The sequence below is a fragment of the Hypomesus nipponensis genome, chromosome 23, assembly GCF_054491055.1.
Source record: "Hypomesus nipponensis isolate SF chromosome 23, ASM5449105v1, whole genome shotgun sequence".
NCBI classification, from domain to species: domain Eukaryota; kingdom Metazoa; phylum Chordata; class Actinopteri; order Osmeriformes; family Osmeridae; genus Hypomesus; species Hypomesus nipponensis.
In genome coordinates, this window is record NC_140383.1 from 3,572,501 (window position 1) to 3,591,181 (window position 18,681).

The following is an 18,681-nucleotide window of genomic DNA, read 5'->3' on the forward strand; positions in this document are numbered from 1 at the left end:
TTCCTGAGGTTATGACCATCACATCTGTTGACAGTAAAAACCTGTAAGGTCTATCTTTCTTATTCTGCATGTCTGTCTCACACCCCTGTTCCCTCTCTTTCAAGCTCCATCTCTCTCACGCCGACACGGGATCCGTCTAACGTTCCTGTCCTCTGTCCCTCTATCTGGTCATTTAAACCGGTAGGGCTGTTAGAGTGGCCTGCCTGCCTGTCTTTCTGCCTGTCTGTCTGCGTGTCTGTCTGTCTGTCTGTCTGTCTGTCTGTCTGCCAGCCTGCCAACTTTCCATAATGTCTGTCTGACTCTCTGCCTGGCAACAGACATGGCTACAATGACAGCCTGGATGTAATCCGGCCCCAATGGCCCACTGTCCAGCAGCTCTGCAGAGAACACAGGGGGAACAAAGGGCGGGGAACCCAGACAGAGTGCTGCAGGACAGACGCATGGAGGGATAGAGAGGACTGACTTTCAATCCTGGGACCTGTGCGGGGATTCATTAGAGCTGTCAGACAATGACAGCAGACCAGAGAACATAGACCAGGTTTAATCCAACCGCGATGCCTTGCGACTGCCCTCGCTTTGGCCCCCGGTCGGGCGAGAGGACAGAGGTCTTTATCTGTCACAGAGTGACACCCGATTCCGCCCACCACCTCTGATCCTCTCTGTTTCTCTCCTTCTGTGTTTGTCTCTCTCTCTCTCTTCATTTCGCCCCACCTTTCATCCCTGCCTATAGGATTCTGCGAGGTCTAGCCATAATTACCCCCTAGTCCCAGGGGGCCCAGGCTCTCCCTCTCTCTCTTTCTCTCCCTCGCTTTCCCTTTCTCGCCCTCCCTCCAGACTTTTCATAGACACGATCTTAATCTTCAACTTCTCTTCTGCGCCGTTGTCATGGGAGACCCGTCTATTGAACCCTACGCTTCAGTATATTGTGTTAACACGCCAGGACTTAGCATTCCCCTCAATCCCTCTTTCTCTCTCTCTCCTTTTTTTGAGGCTCTGCAACTCTATCTGATCCAGCCCAGACAGATGAAGTTAGCCAACGCAGACACATTAAATCCAGGGATGTTTTTTTGAGTCGCATATTTCGTTTTTTCGTGGCCCGGAGACAAAAGTTGGTGATATTCCGCAGGTCACGTGTCACAATCCCATGTCATTACTGTGCATCCCTTAAACTCTATTGTTGTAGCCCCACAACAGTTGTCTGCCTTGCCAGTAGAAAGGGGTGGAAGGAGGGTGAAAGGAAAGAGGAAGGAGGGATGGATGTGCAGACAGATATATACTGTAGATGGATGAAGGGGGGGGGGGGGTGTTTAAAAGCATTACGACATTCAGTAGCCCTTCTTCAGTCATTCACCGTGAATCTGCATCTCTATGACCCCCGGCCCCCCCCACCCCCATTCACAAAAGGCACCCATGGATGTGCCCCCCCCCCCCCTGCCAGTGGCTGATCCACAAAGGGGGCCTTTGGAGCCTTCTGTGTAATCTCTTAATGAACTGCGGTAGAGAAGAGGGAGCTTTCCTTTTACACGGGCTCTTGTACAGCAGGCCTCTGCTTTTGTTTCTCGCGCCCCAACTACAAAATGGATTACTAGTAGGGGAAGAGGAGGAGGGGGGAGGGGGAGGGGCTGTCTGGGGGGGGGGGGGGGGTCACGCATCTGTGGTAAAGTAGTTGAGTTATGACGACAATACGGTTTAAATTGACACACTCTGAGGGTCCGACGGTGGGCAAGGTTGGGTTTTTTTTTCTCTCCTCTCCTACATACATCAGGACACACACACACAAACACAGAGCATAGCTCCTGCTTCATTCACTCCCTCGCCCTCCACACAAAGGCATTAGCCTGGCCTGAAGCATTCCTATTCCAACATTCATCCTCTCTGAATGGTCAAAAACGTAGAGAGAAAACTACCCAAAGCTGCAGGGGTGAGTGAGGCTGTATGGTGGAGCCCTGCCCGGCATATTGCTCAACTTGAGAATAAACGTGTTTACGGATTGTCTTTGAGAGAGCAAGATTTATCAAAAGACCTTGTGAACAACATTAGGCCCCAAATAGGGGAGCTGGCCATTCATTAAATAGAAGCTGTCCATGTTGACAACGTTATTATCCATTGGTAAGTTATAAAATCGGAGATTAGAAATGAAAACTTGCAACTTGAAAAGAAAGGATTGTATGTTATAAGCTTGATGGCTTGTTTGAACAAACGATCCAATTTGAACTAGCGTAGGTCTACAACATGAAAGAAAGGCACTATTGTCCAACTTTGCCACAGTGTCGGTCAAATTAAGAAGAGTTAAAGAACTGAGAGACTAAAGGTGCCCGTCCGCACACAGACCAAAGAATACCGTTCGCTGACCATCACCTTCGAACTCGTCATCCAGACAGAACGCAGGGAATGTGCACACACGCTAATTCCGTGGAATGCCCGCTGTCTTTGTAAAGAACTAAGGCCTATACTTGCTTCGAGTATTGCAGCTTGTTTAAGGCCCGTTTTCAAAAGAAAGAGTTGACATGCAACGTTAAATGACACAGGGATTTGAAACACTCAATTGTTTCTGGAAAACGAGAATGTTTCTCTTTTGTTTGATTGAGACAGACTGACCTTCTACGAAAGCCGAACGTTTACAATGTGATATGTTCGAATATAATGAACTGCAGATCACTTAAAACGTTTAACTGAAAACATAATGATAATTGTTATGTAGGCCTAAATGAATTCATGTTTTACATTTGATCGATATTTGATTATTCTGAGAAAACTATTAAAGTAGGCTAAACATCGAAATATATATTTTTCATGTAGGCCTTATAGCCTGCACCACGACGGAGTTTTAAGTTAGTCTGAAGGCACTTTTTTTTAATGCGCCTTATCCGTGACCAAATGCTTTGTGTACAAAAACATTCTCGGTACTTGTTGTTTTCACATCAATCGTCGTGCATCCGTGCCACAGTCGCCTTTCAACTGGTTTCCTCTCGAGAATCTGCCAAATGGTGATCTAATGGCCACCACTACGAGTCGCCCCGCGTGAAGACGACCGTCGTTAAGAACACCACACAGACGGAGATCGTGAATCGAATTCAAATCTTTGTATGCTGCCACTACATTTGGTAGGCATGTAGCCCATAAAACCAACCCCGTAATTATATGATTGTAATGTCGCCTATTCATTACCGACGTTAGCTCATCATCAAGGGTGGCGGTCTACCCCCGCGTCGATCCGTCGACAGACGGTCGTTGCTGGCAGCCACCGTTCAGCGAGCAGCACAGCACAGGCCAGAGAGGGAGAGAGAGACTGTGTGTGCTGCACAGCGAGTGCTCAGAAGAATATAGTCGACTCTATATACATCCTCGTGACAATCACGGCGATAAACCTAACTTTGTAGGCCTACCGCCTCTACCATCACTATTGCGCACGGGGTTAGCACGTAAAGACGATGACAACTAGGAGCGAGCGCACATTATTCATGGTGATGATCATTACAAAACGCAACAATGGACACCTGTTATATTCATGTTCCCAACAGTAGGCTATCATTTGTTTCTTACTTTAATTTAGCTAGAAAGCTTTTTTATATATAGGCTACTTGCATCCGCTTGTAGGTTGTTGAATTTAAGCCACAGTAGAATTATAAAGCGAGTTTGGGGTTTTCGCTGTGACGATAGGCACAAAGACGCGACCTCCTTTAAGGGTCTGACCCCTCAAAACTCCTTGTCTGAGGTTATGGTGTTTAATGCATAATTCAACTCCGGGGGCTATTTTATATGTGGCTACAGTCAATTTTCATGGGTCTGACTTGAGTTAGAGATGGTTGCAAATGAGACCACAAGTTGAAAAAGGGTGCATACCAACCCAATAAGTTTTCATATCATTAGTGTCTTGGCCCAGACTAATTCAGACCACATTTAAAAATGTTATCAGTAAATTTGTGGGGAAAAATGACAATATCTATCAGATTTTGACATGTACATGAAGATATATAAGAGACCAAATTTGAAGTAGAAACCGAATTGGAATTAAACTAAATAGCCTATGGCGAAGGCTTACTTTACAACTCGCAAAATCTCAACAGCCGAGCTTGTTTCGTAAAAATTTGAAAATGATTAGGCCTTCTTTAACATATTTTGCAAAGCAAATACCTATAGGAAAAGGTCATGAATTTTGTGAAAGCCCCCCTGCCAATTTATATCAATTTATATTCAAATGATGAGTGTGCGGACACTGTCAATATGCAAAGACATGCATTGTTCTTTTACAAATGAATTCGCCAATAATGTAAATTTCGAAATGATGTGAACGAAACGTGCATTACTGCAGTCCGCAAAATCGGAGCGTAAAATGAATTTCTGAAGTCAGTTCGACACATTGTAGCCTCTATGAAAACAACCCACTAAACAGAAAATAACTATCCACCAGGTTACCACAGACCTAAACCCAAGCGCGTCGTTATTAACACAGCGACAAGAAATCATGATAGGATATTGATTAAATGCAGAGGTTAGTGAGCACTTTAGACTACAACTGACACGGCAGGCGCCAAACGAACAGCGCGTCGCGTAAAATCTCTCCGTGCGAGATGACGAGGACAATTCTACAGCCTACATTTACATCGCTATATCACTGATCTGATGTGACAGACATTATCTGCGAGAGCGTCAAAAACACCATGTAGGCTACTGGACTATATCAAATATTTGAAGCGTATGTATTCTGAATGAAGACAAACGTATGTCACTTACTTGGTATTTGTTGTGTTCCAGTAGATGGACTCTAGAATGAGCGCCCGGGACAAGTTCACCTTGCACGCAATAAACAAAACTCCAAAATAATATCTCCACATCGAGTCCCCCATTATTGCTGGCTCCGAAGTGTCACAATCCGTTTCAAAATGATGTATGTCCCAGAAGAGACAACGGCCGCCCAAGGGAGGATCTGTAAATATTCAGCTCTATATCCCGATCCAAAAGCGGAATAGGGCAAACAAAGCACAAAACGATTAAATGTCGAGCATCTTCAGAAAGAGACCTGCTCCCGACTTAGTCCCTTTACTCGAGCTCCTCTCGAATATAAAACCAGAGGCGTACAACAGTTTTTCATTCAGAGGATAGAGCGTTGATATTTTCCCTCAGCTTGTCGACTTGAGGGTACATTCCTTTCAAAAGGGCGACCTGTGTCGCCGCCGGTGTCCACTTCCACAAGCGCGGACGCAATGTATAAATCCCCCGTTTGTTCGGTTCTCAGTAAACCAGCAATGCAGGTACCAATCCAAAGTGCGCGAGCTCCTCTCGTATTATAGCAGCAGGCAAAGAGAGAGAGAGAACGGCTCGAGGTATTCCCTTTTAGCTGATGAGCAAACTGGCAGAAAATTAACTGTGGATGGTAGTAGGAAAATGGGGAAAAAACAATGATTTTGGATGAAAAAAATTAAAATGATCAAATATGAAAATGAACGGAACTAAATCAACTCGAATGAAAGTTCTCATACTATAGGTCCCTTTCCGTAGCAAATGGGTTGCTGTAGTTGAATCCTGCAAATCCGAATGAAATGCTAGGCGAAAACATAGGGATGCTTGAATGCTGCGCCGAGTCCTGGATTGCAAGTAACTGCAAGTGACTGCGAGACGGAATATTTGGCAGAGCTTGTTTTACCGTGGCCCCGCCCACGTTGGTCCTCATTGGGCAGGTCGGCGAGAGTCAATAAGAATACTCCAGTCAATCAAACGAATCAGCCCGACAACTGGTTCAACTGCAAATAACCGTATTAACAAATTAAATGAAATTGGGGACATCTAAGATAGTTTAATCACATTGTAGCCCATCAATCATATAGGCTAGCCTATTGATGTTAATAATGATAATAATAATTTGTTAGGCTAAGGGACAATTAACTGATAGGCTAACTTCTATGTCCATCCATAACTGGCAGAGGCTCCAAAGCGTTGTAGTCCGTTAATTTTACCTAGTTCTTGGCCAAACGTTTTCCATCAGTTAAGGACAAGTCTAATACATCACGAAAACGAAATCCATAACCTATTAGGCTAAACCAAATCTAAAAACCCGGCTCTTCATAACATGTGTACATTGACCCTATAGAGTAGGCTACCTTAGACTTGGTCAATTTGAATAACTTAAATATGATGCCTGACTTTATTCTTTTGCATGTGGATATTATCAACAGAAAACAGAATCAAAACAATGAGAAGAAAGTCTGCAGATGATTGAGATGTTTATGAAGATCCTCATGGACTCACAGATATGGCTCGCTCGAAATGTTTTACCAAAAGGCAACAGCGCTCACTAGCGGAGAAAAGCACCGACGTTTTCGTTCTATAAAATGTTCGTTTTATAAACAGAAAAACAGATATTTGTGTTTATCCTACCTAAGCTATAGAAATGGTATTATTTGTGATCGATCATTACACCACGGTGGTGATGAATCAAAGTAAAGTTTGTAAATAATTTAGAATAAAACCCCAAAATGAATAGCCTAAATATCAGATCAAATCAGTCTAGGCCTAAATCAAAATAATTCGTGTATGTTGGATTTGTTTCAATTTTTTTGATTATGGTTATTATTGTAATTGTAGGATAGTATTATGCATAGCCTATTAACAATGATGTTATAATTTTATGAATGTAGGCTACTCGTTAATGAAAACAAAGTAACAACTAACGTTCTTAGACATTTTTCGTTTAGATATTTGACTAATGTGGGCCGATACAGGCTAGATCGTATTTCAACTTTGAGGCAACGTTAATTTGCCATTTCTTTCAATAACTAATTGGGTCCAGACGCTTCTTTGATGAGCAATTCCAATCCACACACGTCTGCAAACTAAACTGCAGGTGTGAGAAGAGAAGTGAGAAGTTTTCTCACTCTTCAATGGTTTAATTTAATCAGTGCGTATTTTAGAGTGCAATTGAGTATTGGGATGTTTGTTTGACTGATAATCAAAGAGGTGGTCGCACAAGAGAGATAATTTGGAGTCCGTGATTGCGGGTTCCTATCGTCAACGCCGACAAGCAAACATGCAGGTTCAGGCAACAGTCCCGCAGCCTTTTGTGTTTATTGGAGTTGAATATACGCTCATTTAAATATGACTTTGCTACACAGATTACACATTCCACCTACGCTGCCTGAATCTAAGAGGAATCATTAATTGCTGGGTCATCGCAAGATGACCAAAAATTAATGGTGGAAAGTGCGGGACCACAATCTAAAACTTGTTACCCTTCACAGACACACAATGGGTAAGTGTCATACGGCCGGATAAGAGACCATTCTTCCTTAGTCGGGAGAGAGAAGGAAGCGCCGAGTTCCGCAGTCTTAAAAATATCTCTTACCTTGCTAAAATAAGCCGTAAACGATCAGCATATTGACTTGCGCTCTTTTCCTGGATATCAGTCAGAAAAATCAAGTAGCGACCTATCGGAAAACACACAAACTTTTCGGCATAGGACTGCGAATGCCTGGAAAGTTCACATCCAGACAATGTGTGTTGTACACGTTTGCAGAGGAGACAATTTAACACTATTTGCGTAACAAACTATTGAGGAACCAACTTAATCACACAGTGTAACCTACACAGCCAAAAATATATAGCAAGGAAAACCATAACCCAAACGCAATATTTGTAAAATAATAATAATAAGACTATTCACAACCATTAATACTCTCAAACACATGAATAGCCCAAATCGGTATTTGGAATAATAACGCAACTGGGCTACAACGATAATGATCTATAACCTTTTCTCTAATACAATTTTAATTGTCCGTGCTATTATTATTATTATTATTATTATTGTGCGACAATTTGATTAAGTAATTGGTATACAGTTTTAGGCTATTACAATCTAAATAATTAAAACTAATATTGGCTAGGCCAACTTGAAAATCTACTTCATTATTGTCTTTTATGTGTCTTTTATAGATAGCCTTTTGTGGCCTTCTCATTCACCATTAGGTCAAATACATATTCATCTATATTTATATATATTGGAAGGTTAGACGGAAAAGCATCAGTTTTAACGTAGTTTAGAGCCTATTGATTTTCAGTTTTGTTTCAATAGCCTAATATAGCCTACTTTTTATCTTGACACCTCTTTAAACAAAATAACATCCCCCAACAGCACTGAATTGTGACTTGTCTCACTTGAAAGATACTCAAAGCAGCAGGCCTGAGTTTGCAGGGCTCGTTTCTGTTTATTCAGTTGTGGGTTTGGGTTGAGTTCGCGTCCATAGGTGTCCCAAGGCCTTGCACTATCAATCGGCACCCGCGTTGCACGCGCAGGCCAGTCTTGTTATTTAGGGGAACCAATTTCATGTCAAGGAGAATGTCATTATGCACTCCCAACTACTGGATTCTTGTATGTTTAGCTATTTAACAAGACACAGGATGTTAATTGTCCAGATGACAGTCACTCTGTATATTTTATTAAGAAAAAACGTTTTACGCTTCCACGGAATCTAGCCCACGTAAAATTCCGGAGGTAACATGAAAAAGTACCATCGATCATATATGTCAAGCACGTACGTGAATCATTGCTGTCACGTCCCACTGTCATTGCGGTTCAACTTCACTCAGCTTTGAGAAACAACTATACCAGGGCACCCTTTTCTAAAGAACTCTGAATGTAGGGCCTTAGTGTTCTTGACATTGATAAATTGGGTCAGTCGACCGTGCGGGTAGATAATAGGTTCTGCTTGTTAGATATGTGCAACAAGGTGATGACTTACTAGAGATGTTGCCACAACTTTCATTTAGGTGTGTCCGGACAGGTTTGCTGGTAAAATGACTCAAATACGTCTTGCGTAAGTTGTGAAGGGTGGTACCTGGGATGGTATGAATTATCCGGGTAATTTATAGAACCAAAATTTACATCCATTTGGGCTGAACGCGTAAAAGACTGCTCTGACTGCATTACTGGATTTTCTAAAATTTCTCACTAAACTGACCAAAAGCTCACAGTAATTTGGAGACTTACTAAATCATTATAATTTATTTTCAATTCAATGTCAAAAAATAAAATGTCACCAAAGACAAAAACAGATTAGTAGCATTCAAGGGATTTATTGGTGAATTTTTCAGTCCCCATCAACAACTGGGGCAAATAACCACAAGACAAATCTCACTTAGTTGAAAACCCTTTAAACCCACCTGAGGTCAGACAGTCGTTCAAAACATGCACACAGACCCCCCCCCCCCCCACACACACACACACACACACACACACACATTCCCACACACTCACAAAGACATCCATAGACTGCAGACCTCAACGCAAAGCTAGTCAATCTTACCTGAACTCGGACATCCTTTAACGAACAATAGTTATTTGCGAGGGACCTTTCAAGAAGGGGAACTAATAAAGGGGACAGGAGGATGTGTGAAGGATGAGCTCCTCGTGGATCATTATCTTTCTTTTTCTGTTGTCGTAGTAAAGTGTGGATTCAAGTCACGTTATCTCACAGAACATCACAGCGAGTCTATTATTACATCATACAGGAAATGTCCCTTCCGCCCCCCCCCCCCCCGACCCACTTCTGAACAGTCCTGACGATGGAAGGGACACCGGTCCTGCTGGATGGTTGTATCAGCTGCACGGCCGGTTTGGGAGTGGGTCTGGGCTCACGGCCGTGTGACTGTCTGGGGCAGGTCCATGTTGGCATGCAGAGGTGGTCTGACTATCGACAGGCTGGCGTCGACTGAATGTTTGGGGGATCAGGGCAGGTTGGAAAAGGAGGGCGGTTGAAGACACAAACCTGTCAGCTGGAACGGAGATGACCGCGCTAACTGTATCCCCTCCCGTCTCTCTCTCACACACACACACGACACAGTGCAGTGAAGGCCTGGCCCACTCCCAAACTGCTGATGCAGGCTCATGGGTAAGCCACTGTTTCATTCACATAACGGGGGGGGCTGTAACCTAGCCTGCTTTTTAATAACGATCTGCTAAAGAAAGATGGTGGACAGTCGCTCACAGGACCAAAGACCTACAGACTCGGGGGGGTTGGGGAGGGTGAGACAGTATTCTACACAACAATTCAAAAATGTCCTTAAAAATGAAAATAACCCCCCCCCCCCCCAAAAAAAAAGCACAAACAATAGTCTTTGAGAGGGAGGAGATGCAGGGTGGAGCCAGTCAGGTGTGTTGAGGATGACAGGTGAGCCAGTAGTCTCTCCTCCTCTCTGAGGCTTGGTCTGGGCAGGGTCTGCTGGGGAGGAAAGGGGCTCAGCGGGACACAGAGATAGAGAGATAGAGAAAGAGAGATAGAGAAAGAGAGATAGAGAAAGAGAGATAAAGAAAGAGAGATAAAGAAAGAGAGATAGAGAAAGAGAGATAGAGAAAGAGAGATAGAGAAAGAGAGATAGAGAAAGAGAGATAAAGAAAGAGAGATAGAGAAAGAGAGATAGAGAAAGAGAGATAGAGAAAGAGAGATAGAGAAAGAGAGATAGAGAAAGAGAGATAGAGAAAGAGAGATAGAGAGAGCAATGCACAGTGCCGTTTCATCCGGGCGACCCTTTTAGTTTAGTTTTTTTCCTTGGCCCTTCCATACTTTCAACGTGAAGCTAGCGTTCCGGAGAGGAGGAGGAGAGCTGGGGGGGGGGGTGGGCAGGAGGGACGAGGCGACAGGAGGAGTCTCATTCGGTGGCCTTGAGGGAGAAGGAGAGCTTGGGTCGGGACTTGCCCTTGCCCAGGATCATCTTCTGCTCCTCCTTCTGCTGTCGCTGCCGGTCCTGCTCCAGCTTCATGCGCTCCTCGTGGATCTTTCTCTGCTCCTCCACGATGCGCAGCTGCTCCTCCGCCTGGACAAACACACGCACACACCCCCACCACGCACACACAGACAGAGAGACAGACACAAAGTCAGATCAGGATAGAAGGCTAAAACCCCAATCAAGTTGTCAACCAGACAGGTGAGGCATGACTGGATGGTGTGGACCGTTACACGGGTTGGTGGTAGAATCTGTGCAAAATCATCACTGTATCTCTGTCTGAACTGACCTTCCATATTATACTGACTCAAGTTATGAGAATCAAGTCTATTAGGCTTCATGTGCCCAGGCAGGTGGGTGACAGGAAACAAGCTGATTGTTTTTTCCCCCATCTGGGTTCTCATGACCAAAGACCTTATTAGCTTGACTGTTTCTTTTGGTCTCTGGCCTTGTTTACTGCCATCCTGGCACATCCAATTGAAATAAACACTGAAGTAAACCCAGCTTTACAAGTCAGTTCTGAGGCAGACAGGAGTCTAAACAGTCGAGGAAGAAGGAAAACACTCGGCCGTTATCGGCTGATGATAAACATTGCTGCCCGGTCTTTCAATGGAGGCAGTTCCTTGCCAGGAGGGCAACGTAGCCCTGATTTGATGTTGGTGTTTGTAGATGGGGAGGTAGGCTTGATGTCCAGAGTGCGTCACAAGCCAGAACCTGACCACTATTCTGATCCGTTGCTTTACGTTTGAACCATGTTGGCCGACGGTCAACAGAAACAATAACAGAAGATGAATATTTGCTTTGCGTGGCAACAGTGATGTGGGTGTACATAGAGAGGGTGTGTGTGTATAGAAACAGTGTGTATGTGTGAGCCAAGGTTATAATCGTAAACGAAAACGAACGAAATAACGAAAACTAGGTGATAAAAAAAATTGGTGTTAACTGAAATAAAAACGAGGCATTACAAAAAAACAATAACTAACAAACTATTGTCTGGTCGCAAAACAAACTAAAATAAAATACAATTATAGAGTAAATGTCCTTAGTTTTCGTCTTTGTCAATGTCTTTCTCAGAGCAAATAAGTTTACATTTCAGACTGTCAAATTGAACACAGCATAGTCCATGCTCCTTGCCGGGCATCATGGTTGTACCAAAAGTCGGAAGAAAGCGGTAGAGTCCTATTTGGGATTACTTTGAATATGACTGTGTGTCAGATAAAAGCAAGTGCCTTGCAGTGGAAGGTGGTGAAATATGTGGACAATTTATTAAAGGGAAAAATCCCACAAATTTGGAAGTACATTTCAGAAGCGCGCACAAGGAGAATAACCTATCTTACCTTAATAAGGTAAAGGACAACACCAAGCCCCCCTCCTCCAAAACAGAAGCTAACCCCGGTGTGGGGCTAGGCAGCATGACGGAGACAACCGTAGGACAGAGAGCACTACAGCAGTGCTTTCACCGGCCAACCAATAGCTGCTGGTTAGTAAATACGCAGGAACACCACAAACGGGAGGAAGCGTTGGTCGATATTGATAAAAAAGACTCAAACTAACACTAACACTAATGAAAACTAAACTAAAACTAAGCATTTTCAAAAAAAATAGAAACTAAACTAGAAAACCTGCTTAATTTTTTTTTTTTCTCAATTAAAACTACCGTAAACTGAATTTGAAAACAAAAAGTCCAAACGAAATAAAAATTAAGACGAATAAAAAATGCAAAACTATAATAACAGGGTGTGCAGGGTTTATAGAGAGGGAGAGGGTGTGTGTGTGTGTTTGACCTACCAGCCTGGCCTGAGCGTCTGCAATCTTGCGGTTATTCTCCTCCAGGATTTTCTCCAGCTCCTCCCGTTTGGATTTCTCTTCTTCCTAAACGGGCGACACGATGGCATGTTAGCGTACGCACAGGCTACGGTCACCAAGCGCCCCTGCACTTACACACACACACACACACACACACGCTAACCCTCAGTTAACACACATACGCACACTCACTCGCCTTTCTGCTAAGACAGAGGAGTTGGGACGGCTCACGGTCACGGCATTTTGACCACACGTTTGCATACTTTGCAGTCAACCGAAAATACTCAGGGGCACAAAATAGACCAAAAAATTGGTAAATCCCAGATTTTCTCCCTCTACAGGTGACAAAAACCCTCCCACTGGAAACGCCCAGGGCCTTCCTCGTGTCCGTTACAAATACTTAAAAGGGAACCCCACTCATCACAGTCAAATTCAGATAGAGAAGAACATATAAAAAGACAGACAAAACATTCTAAAAATCAATTGCCTCTTTTTTTTTTTTGTCTTATCATCATAAATCATCATCAACAAGCAAAGAGGAAAAAGGATACAAAAAAGGAGAGAATAGTTTTGGCTCACCAATGCACGCATACCTACGCATTTTCCTTGCCTGTGTACCTACACAACTGGTGAAAGCATTCGGCATTACAACGGTTGAATATTTACTGTCTCGTCCAGAGGGTGTCCCCTGCAGAGACAGAAGCGCTCCTGGGGTAGGTAGGTAGGTAGGTAGGGGGGGACCGCGGCCTTCCTCTTTAAAACTGAATCTTTGTGTACAGCTTTAGATTGTGCCCCCGGCTTGGGCACTTTAAGAGCCCCTCTCGGCTCAGTTCACATAGGGGACATGTGGCAGTAGAGTACAGTAGAGTACAGTAGAGTACAGCAGAGTACATAGAACTGGAGGGGGGTTGGGGGGGGGGGGGGGCACAGTACATGAGCCAGGTGATCATGGGCCAGTTCAAGTGTCAAATGTGAAGTTAAGAAGTCGGGTGTTAAAAACAAACCTGTGTCCAAAACTTCAAAAGAAAAAAAAATAATAAACGCATCAGCACCCCTACGGAGAAGCAGGTTGTGAGGTCATGACATGATTACACTTGTTCCTAAAAAAAAAAAGTGTTAGTTGAGAAAAAAAAAAAAGAAAAAAAAAAACAAAAAAAAATGAATATTATATATGTATAGATAAGACAATCAGGGTTAAGAGACAAGGGTTAGACCACAGATTGTTGACCTTTTCATACAGGAAACAGGAAATGAAGGTCCATCATTGTTATGTATCCCAGAGCGGATGCCATCTAATGGGAGTTTCTCAAAACAAGGATTATTAGCAGGGAAGAAAGGTGGGGGGTGGTAACACAAGTAGACCTGATCAACACTACACTCAAACATGGGCATGTAGCCATCATTAGGGGGGGAAACTCTTAAGGAAATTGCCTTACTGTCTTAACTAGTGTCCTAACTAGTGTCCTAACTAGTGTCCTAACTAGTGTCCTAACTAGTGTCCTAACTAGTGTCCTAACTAGTGTCCTAACTAGTGTCCTAACTAGTGTCCTAACTAGTGTCCTAACTAGTGTCCACTGTCTCCTCAGGGTTGTCCTCCTGCATGGTGCTGTGTGAGGCTGTGTGGGGCTGTGTTGGGGCTGTGTGGGGGCAGTGTGGGGGCAGTGTGGGGGCAGTGTGGGGGCAGTGTGGGGGCAGTGTTGGGGCTGTGTGAGGCTGTGTTGGGGCTGTGTGGGGGCAGTGTGAGGGCTGTGTGGGGGCTGTGTGGGGGCTGTGTGGGGGCTGTGTGGGGGCTGTGTGGGGGCTGTGTGGGGGCTGTGTTGAGGCTGTGTTGGGGCTGTGTTGGGGCTGTGTGGGGGCTGTGTGGGGGCTGTGTGGGGCAGTGTGAGGGCTGTGTGGGGGCTGTGTGGGGGCTGTGTGGGGGCTGTGTGGGGGCTGTGTGGGGGCTGTGTTGAGGCTGTGTTGGGGCTGTGTTGGGGCTGTGTTGGGGCTGTGTGGGGGCTGTGTTGAGGCTGTGTTGGGGCTGTGTGGGGCTGTGTCTGAGCTCTATCGGGGCTCTGTAGGGGCTGAGGCGCGGCGAGGGCACATTTCTAACCCGATTAGTACCGAGCCACCGGGCGTCCCAGAGGGAGTCAGGGTCGCTGGGCATCGCCTGCCCCTCTCATTCACACTATATTACTGCTGTAGCATAAACAATGACTGGGTCCTCCTTCCCTTCTTTAACGAAGCCTGGGGGGGGGGGGTGGGGGGGGGGGGGGGTGAAGACCAGACTCCACTCTCAGAAGGGCTGGGGGGAGGGGCTGGGGGGGCTAGGCCTTGTCTGAAACAAAAGAAAACTCTGTTGGGGCTAAATTGGGACTTATTCAGGACTACTGGGTCGAAGTAATCTGGGGCTTCTAGAGGTAACCGAAACTGATAACGTAGGGTGTTAACTTACAAACTCATTCATAGAGACTTAAGTATTTGTGAGAAAGAAGAAAATATGAGAGGTTCATTCTGATAAGCAGAGAATGTACAGGGAAAGACGGACAAATGATGAATAGCATGAGGTCAGTAAGTCTTTCAACCCGGCCATGGCAAAAGCCTCACCGTGCGTCCCCCCCTCCCCCTCCAGACCTAGAAAAGGCCACAAATCAATGACGTCTGACTTGTTGGAGCAGAGTATCACCTACACGGCACACTAACTTCCTCCGGGGCTCAAACTCAAACCTCGCGGTTTCCGACCATCTCCGAAACCCAGCTACCCTCTCCCCCCTCGCGGTGAGCCTTGTGCCACGTCCTGGTTTGGAGGGGGGCCAGCCCACATGCCACCCTGAGCGGGGGGGGGGGGGGGGGCGGCAGCGGTGAGGAGGCCGGCAGGAGCGGGGGGAGGGAGGGAGGGAGGGTTGGGGAAGGGAGGGAGGGGGTTTCCCTGCGTTCCAAACGACCGAGCGTTACCTCTCGGGCCTTCTGGGCGGACAGCTCGGCTTGCCGCTGGCGCTCCAGCTCCTCCAGCAGCTGGCGCTCCATGATGCGCTTGGCCTCCTCCACGCGGCGCAGCACCTCACGCTCTATCTCGTCCTTGCGTTTCTCCAGCTCCTCCTCCACGCGCTTGGCCACCAGCTCCTCCACACGCCGCGCCGTCTCCTCCTCGATCAGCTTCTCCTCGATCTCCAGCTGCCGGCTGTGTGGGGGAGGAGAGGGAGGGAGGGAGGGGGGATGGGGGAGACCAGAGGGTTAGAGGAGGCAGGATAGTGGAGCAATAGGACACACAAGTCAAAACAACAGAATGACACACGGTAATGTGAAAAAAGGATATAACGTGACTTGGTAATATCCCTTTCAGCAACCTTCCTAAATCCGTTTTGGTGTTTTGGAAGGGGGACGGATAAGTGTTTCCAGTACAGGGGCCTGGACAAGAAGAGTTTGCCAGGAGTGGTTTTTTTGGTGACGCCCTTAAATGACCCCCCCTTAACCCTCCAAACCCGACTTCAGAGGAAGTGAGCTTGTCCAGAGTGCGGACTGTCAGAGGACTGGAAGGTAAAGAAAGACAGGTGTGTGTGTGGGAGAGATGGGGGGAGGGGGGGGGCGGGGCAGAGAGGACGTCCTGTTTACTATCCAACTGCTTTAAAACTACAGAATATCTGCTTTACCCTAAACAGGATGTGATTACACTGTGTGTGGGAGAGGAGGAGGAGGAGATGGGCTGGAATGCTACATGTCCGCCCTGATTTGACATCCTTCGACGGCCCGCAGTTGAAACCTGAGGCCTCTCAGACCATTATCTCATTATCTCCAACTTGTGTCTTTTCATTTGTCGCGCCTCCGGCCGGTTCAGTGGCCCTGTGGCGACAGGCTGACACACAGGCAGCTGCTGCAGTGTGTCCTGCCCAGGTGTGGCACACGGCTGTGGGGATCAGGTGTCTGGTCCTCAGCCCCTGGACGTGGAGCTACACAATAACAGGTCCCCTGTGTCGGACTCACACTTTCTGCTTGTCAACAATGGAGGGGACGTGGCTGTTGTGGGTGAAGTTCACCAGGGCGGTTGAGGCGTGTGATGACACTGCGCACGACTAGAATGGAAATTCTACTGTGGTCTGACCATCTGTCAACACTGTCTCTTTACAAATGGTCTCGTATAATTGACCACCTTAACAGCGGTTGTCTAGTATCTTAATATGATGTATTAAAAGCATATTTCGTCAAGCACGGACAGGATAGGAATATTAACCTATACTTTAGTTGATGATTGACAAAGACCTTTCAATATAAATTAAATCTTGCGTAATAAACTCAGATCTTGGCTCGCTGAGTAGAACAGTAGGCAGGTTAAGGTAGACCTCTGCTGAACCTGCTGACGTCAGCTGGCCAAGCTGTTAGCTTCAGTTAGCTACAAAGCTAGTGCAGCGATGTGGCTAAACTAGCAAGCGAGCAAGGCATAAGGCTTGCTCTACTAACTAGCAAAACAGTCAAAAATCATTCTAACACGCATAGTCAACCTTTCTCACTGGCAGACTGCGCCAGTCCTACTGCAAGGAGCTTGACTGTGTAGTGTGTGGAGCGTCCCGCTGCCCGAGGCCCGTAGTAGGCATAATGCCTGGCAAGCTAGGTGCCTAGCTAGGTGTTAGCTAGCTTTGGTCAACGCCGAAAGGGGACATTGTCCTAGCAATGCTAACTAGCTTGGTTAGCTACTGTAGATGTGCACTTGTGACCAGGAAACTCACATCTTCCTCTGCCTTTCCATCTCTGCCCTCTTCTCCTCCTCCTCTTTTTTCTGTTTCTCGTCCAAGGCGCTTCTCTTGCTCAGTGTCCTGCCGAAAATATCAATTCTCTCTGGCGGTGAAACAGCCTTCTCTCTCTCCCTGCGGGACGAGGCTGTGGTTGACCGGGAACGAGAGCGCGATTCTCTACGTCTGTTCCTTTTCGATTCACGGGACTTGGAACGCTTCTTGGCTCGCTCCTTATCTCTAGATCTTGACCGAGACCGGCTTCGTTTTTTGCTGTGCTTGTTGCTTTTTGAGTGTTTGGAGCGGGACGAACTGCGACTCCTAGAGCGACCCATGGCCACCTCCTCAATACTAACGTTCAGTAGCTTGCTGGGCTCTACTGAAGACAACTGCGAAGTTTAAATCGGATCGTGCTGCGTCTCTACGCTGCTTAAACTAACAACCTGCAGAATACCTTCAAATCGATTAGCTATAACACTCGTAGCCTGAAAAATAATCACTCAAACGTGGTTATTATTCTGCTCTGACAACTTGCGGTGCAAAAGCAAGATGGCGATGTATTCCTTTTTCCCAGCATGCAATGCGATTCGGACTTCTCCGGCCGTACTCGGGATGTTTAGTGAACGATGCTGCTCCTATGGAATCAATAATAACCAAGTTGAAGGCTACAAACTTCCCTGTCATTAGACAATTACCCCTAGCATACTGTTTTAAAAAGCATTTTCGGACTAAGTTAGTACTATGGACGTGTATTACAAACGACTACGTTTTTCCTGTGCCTGTAATAACAGGATTAAAAGTATACCATGACATCCAAAAAACTATGCTAACTATGCTATCGGAGACAGCAAGCCTACACATGTGCGGTGCCTAAATATATCTCCATGTCTGTAATCATATAATTCATTGTTATCACAGGCAACAAGGTTTTATCTGCAGTCATTCTAGGATGTCTAGCCCCATGACAGAATAATCAGGCAAATTGACTTGACAATGACACAATCTCACAGGGGAGATAACTATCTAAATCTGGCAAAATGAGGCCATTGTGATTATGCATAGCAGCGCTCCACTAAAAATACCAGGCATGGTTATTTTTGAAACAGTGACTGTGCCACAAAGGTCACGATGTGAGCGCTAAAAATGAAAGTGCTTGAGCAACAGTTCACTGTTTACCTGCTGTTTTGAAAATCACATCAGTCCGTGTCTAATTTAGAAAGGCCCTGACCTGAATCCCAGCAGCTGGATCTCACAGGACGATAAATACTACATTTTTAGTCTGAGCATTGAATGCCATTTTTTACAGCTTCCTGGCGTATATGACTTGCCTTTGTATCTCTGAAACAAAATGTCACAATCACTGACTACCCTAGGAGGATACAACTGTCTCCAAAAAAGTATTCTCGTGATGAGGCACAACAATTAGCATACTGTTTAGGTCTTGTCTTAGGTTAGT

The 18,681-nt window shown here is 45.6% G+C and overlaps 2 protein-coding genes across 2 annotated transcripts in view; both read right to left on the minus strand.

Moving 5' to 3' along the window:
* efnb2a (ephrin-B2a) overlaps positions 1-5,597 on the minus strand; it is a 21,737-nt gene extending 16,140 nt beyond the window's left edge. Inside the window, exon 1 of the mRNA XM_084689049.1 lies at positions 4,735-5,597. Coding sequence (XP_084545175.1) covers positions 4,735-4,847 — 113 coding nt within the window. The 5' untranslated portion in view covers positions 4,848-5,597. The remainder of the gene's footprint in view (positions 1-4,734) is intronic.
* Positions 5,598-9,049: 3,452 nt separating this feature from the next.
* Positions 9,050-17,807, minus strand: arglu1a (arginine and glutamate rich 1a). The gene is made up of 4 exons (XM_084689217.1): positions 17,223-17,807; positions 15,457-15,682; positions 12,505-12,588; positions 9,050-10,806 (listed from the first exon to the last, which is right to left on the minus strand). The coding sequence occupies exons 1-4, from the start codon at positions 17,558-17,560 to the stop codon at positions 10,642-10,644; spliced, it is 813 nt and encodes a 270-aa protein (XP_084545343.1). The 5' UTR covers positions 17,561-17,807; the 3' UTR covers positions 9,050-10,641.
* Positions 17,808-18,681: the final 874 nt, after the last annotated feature.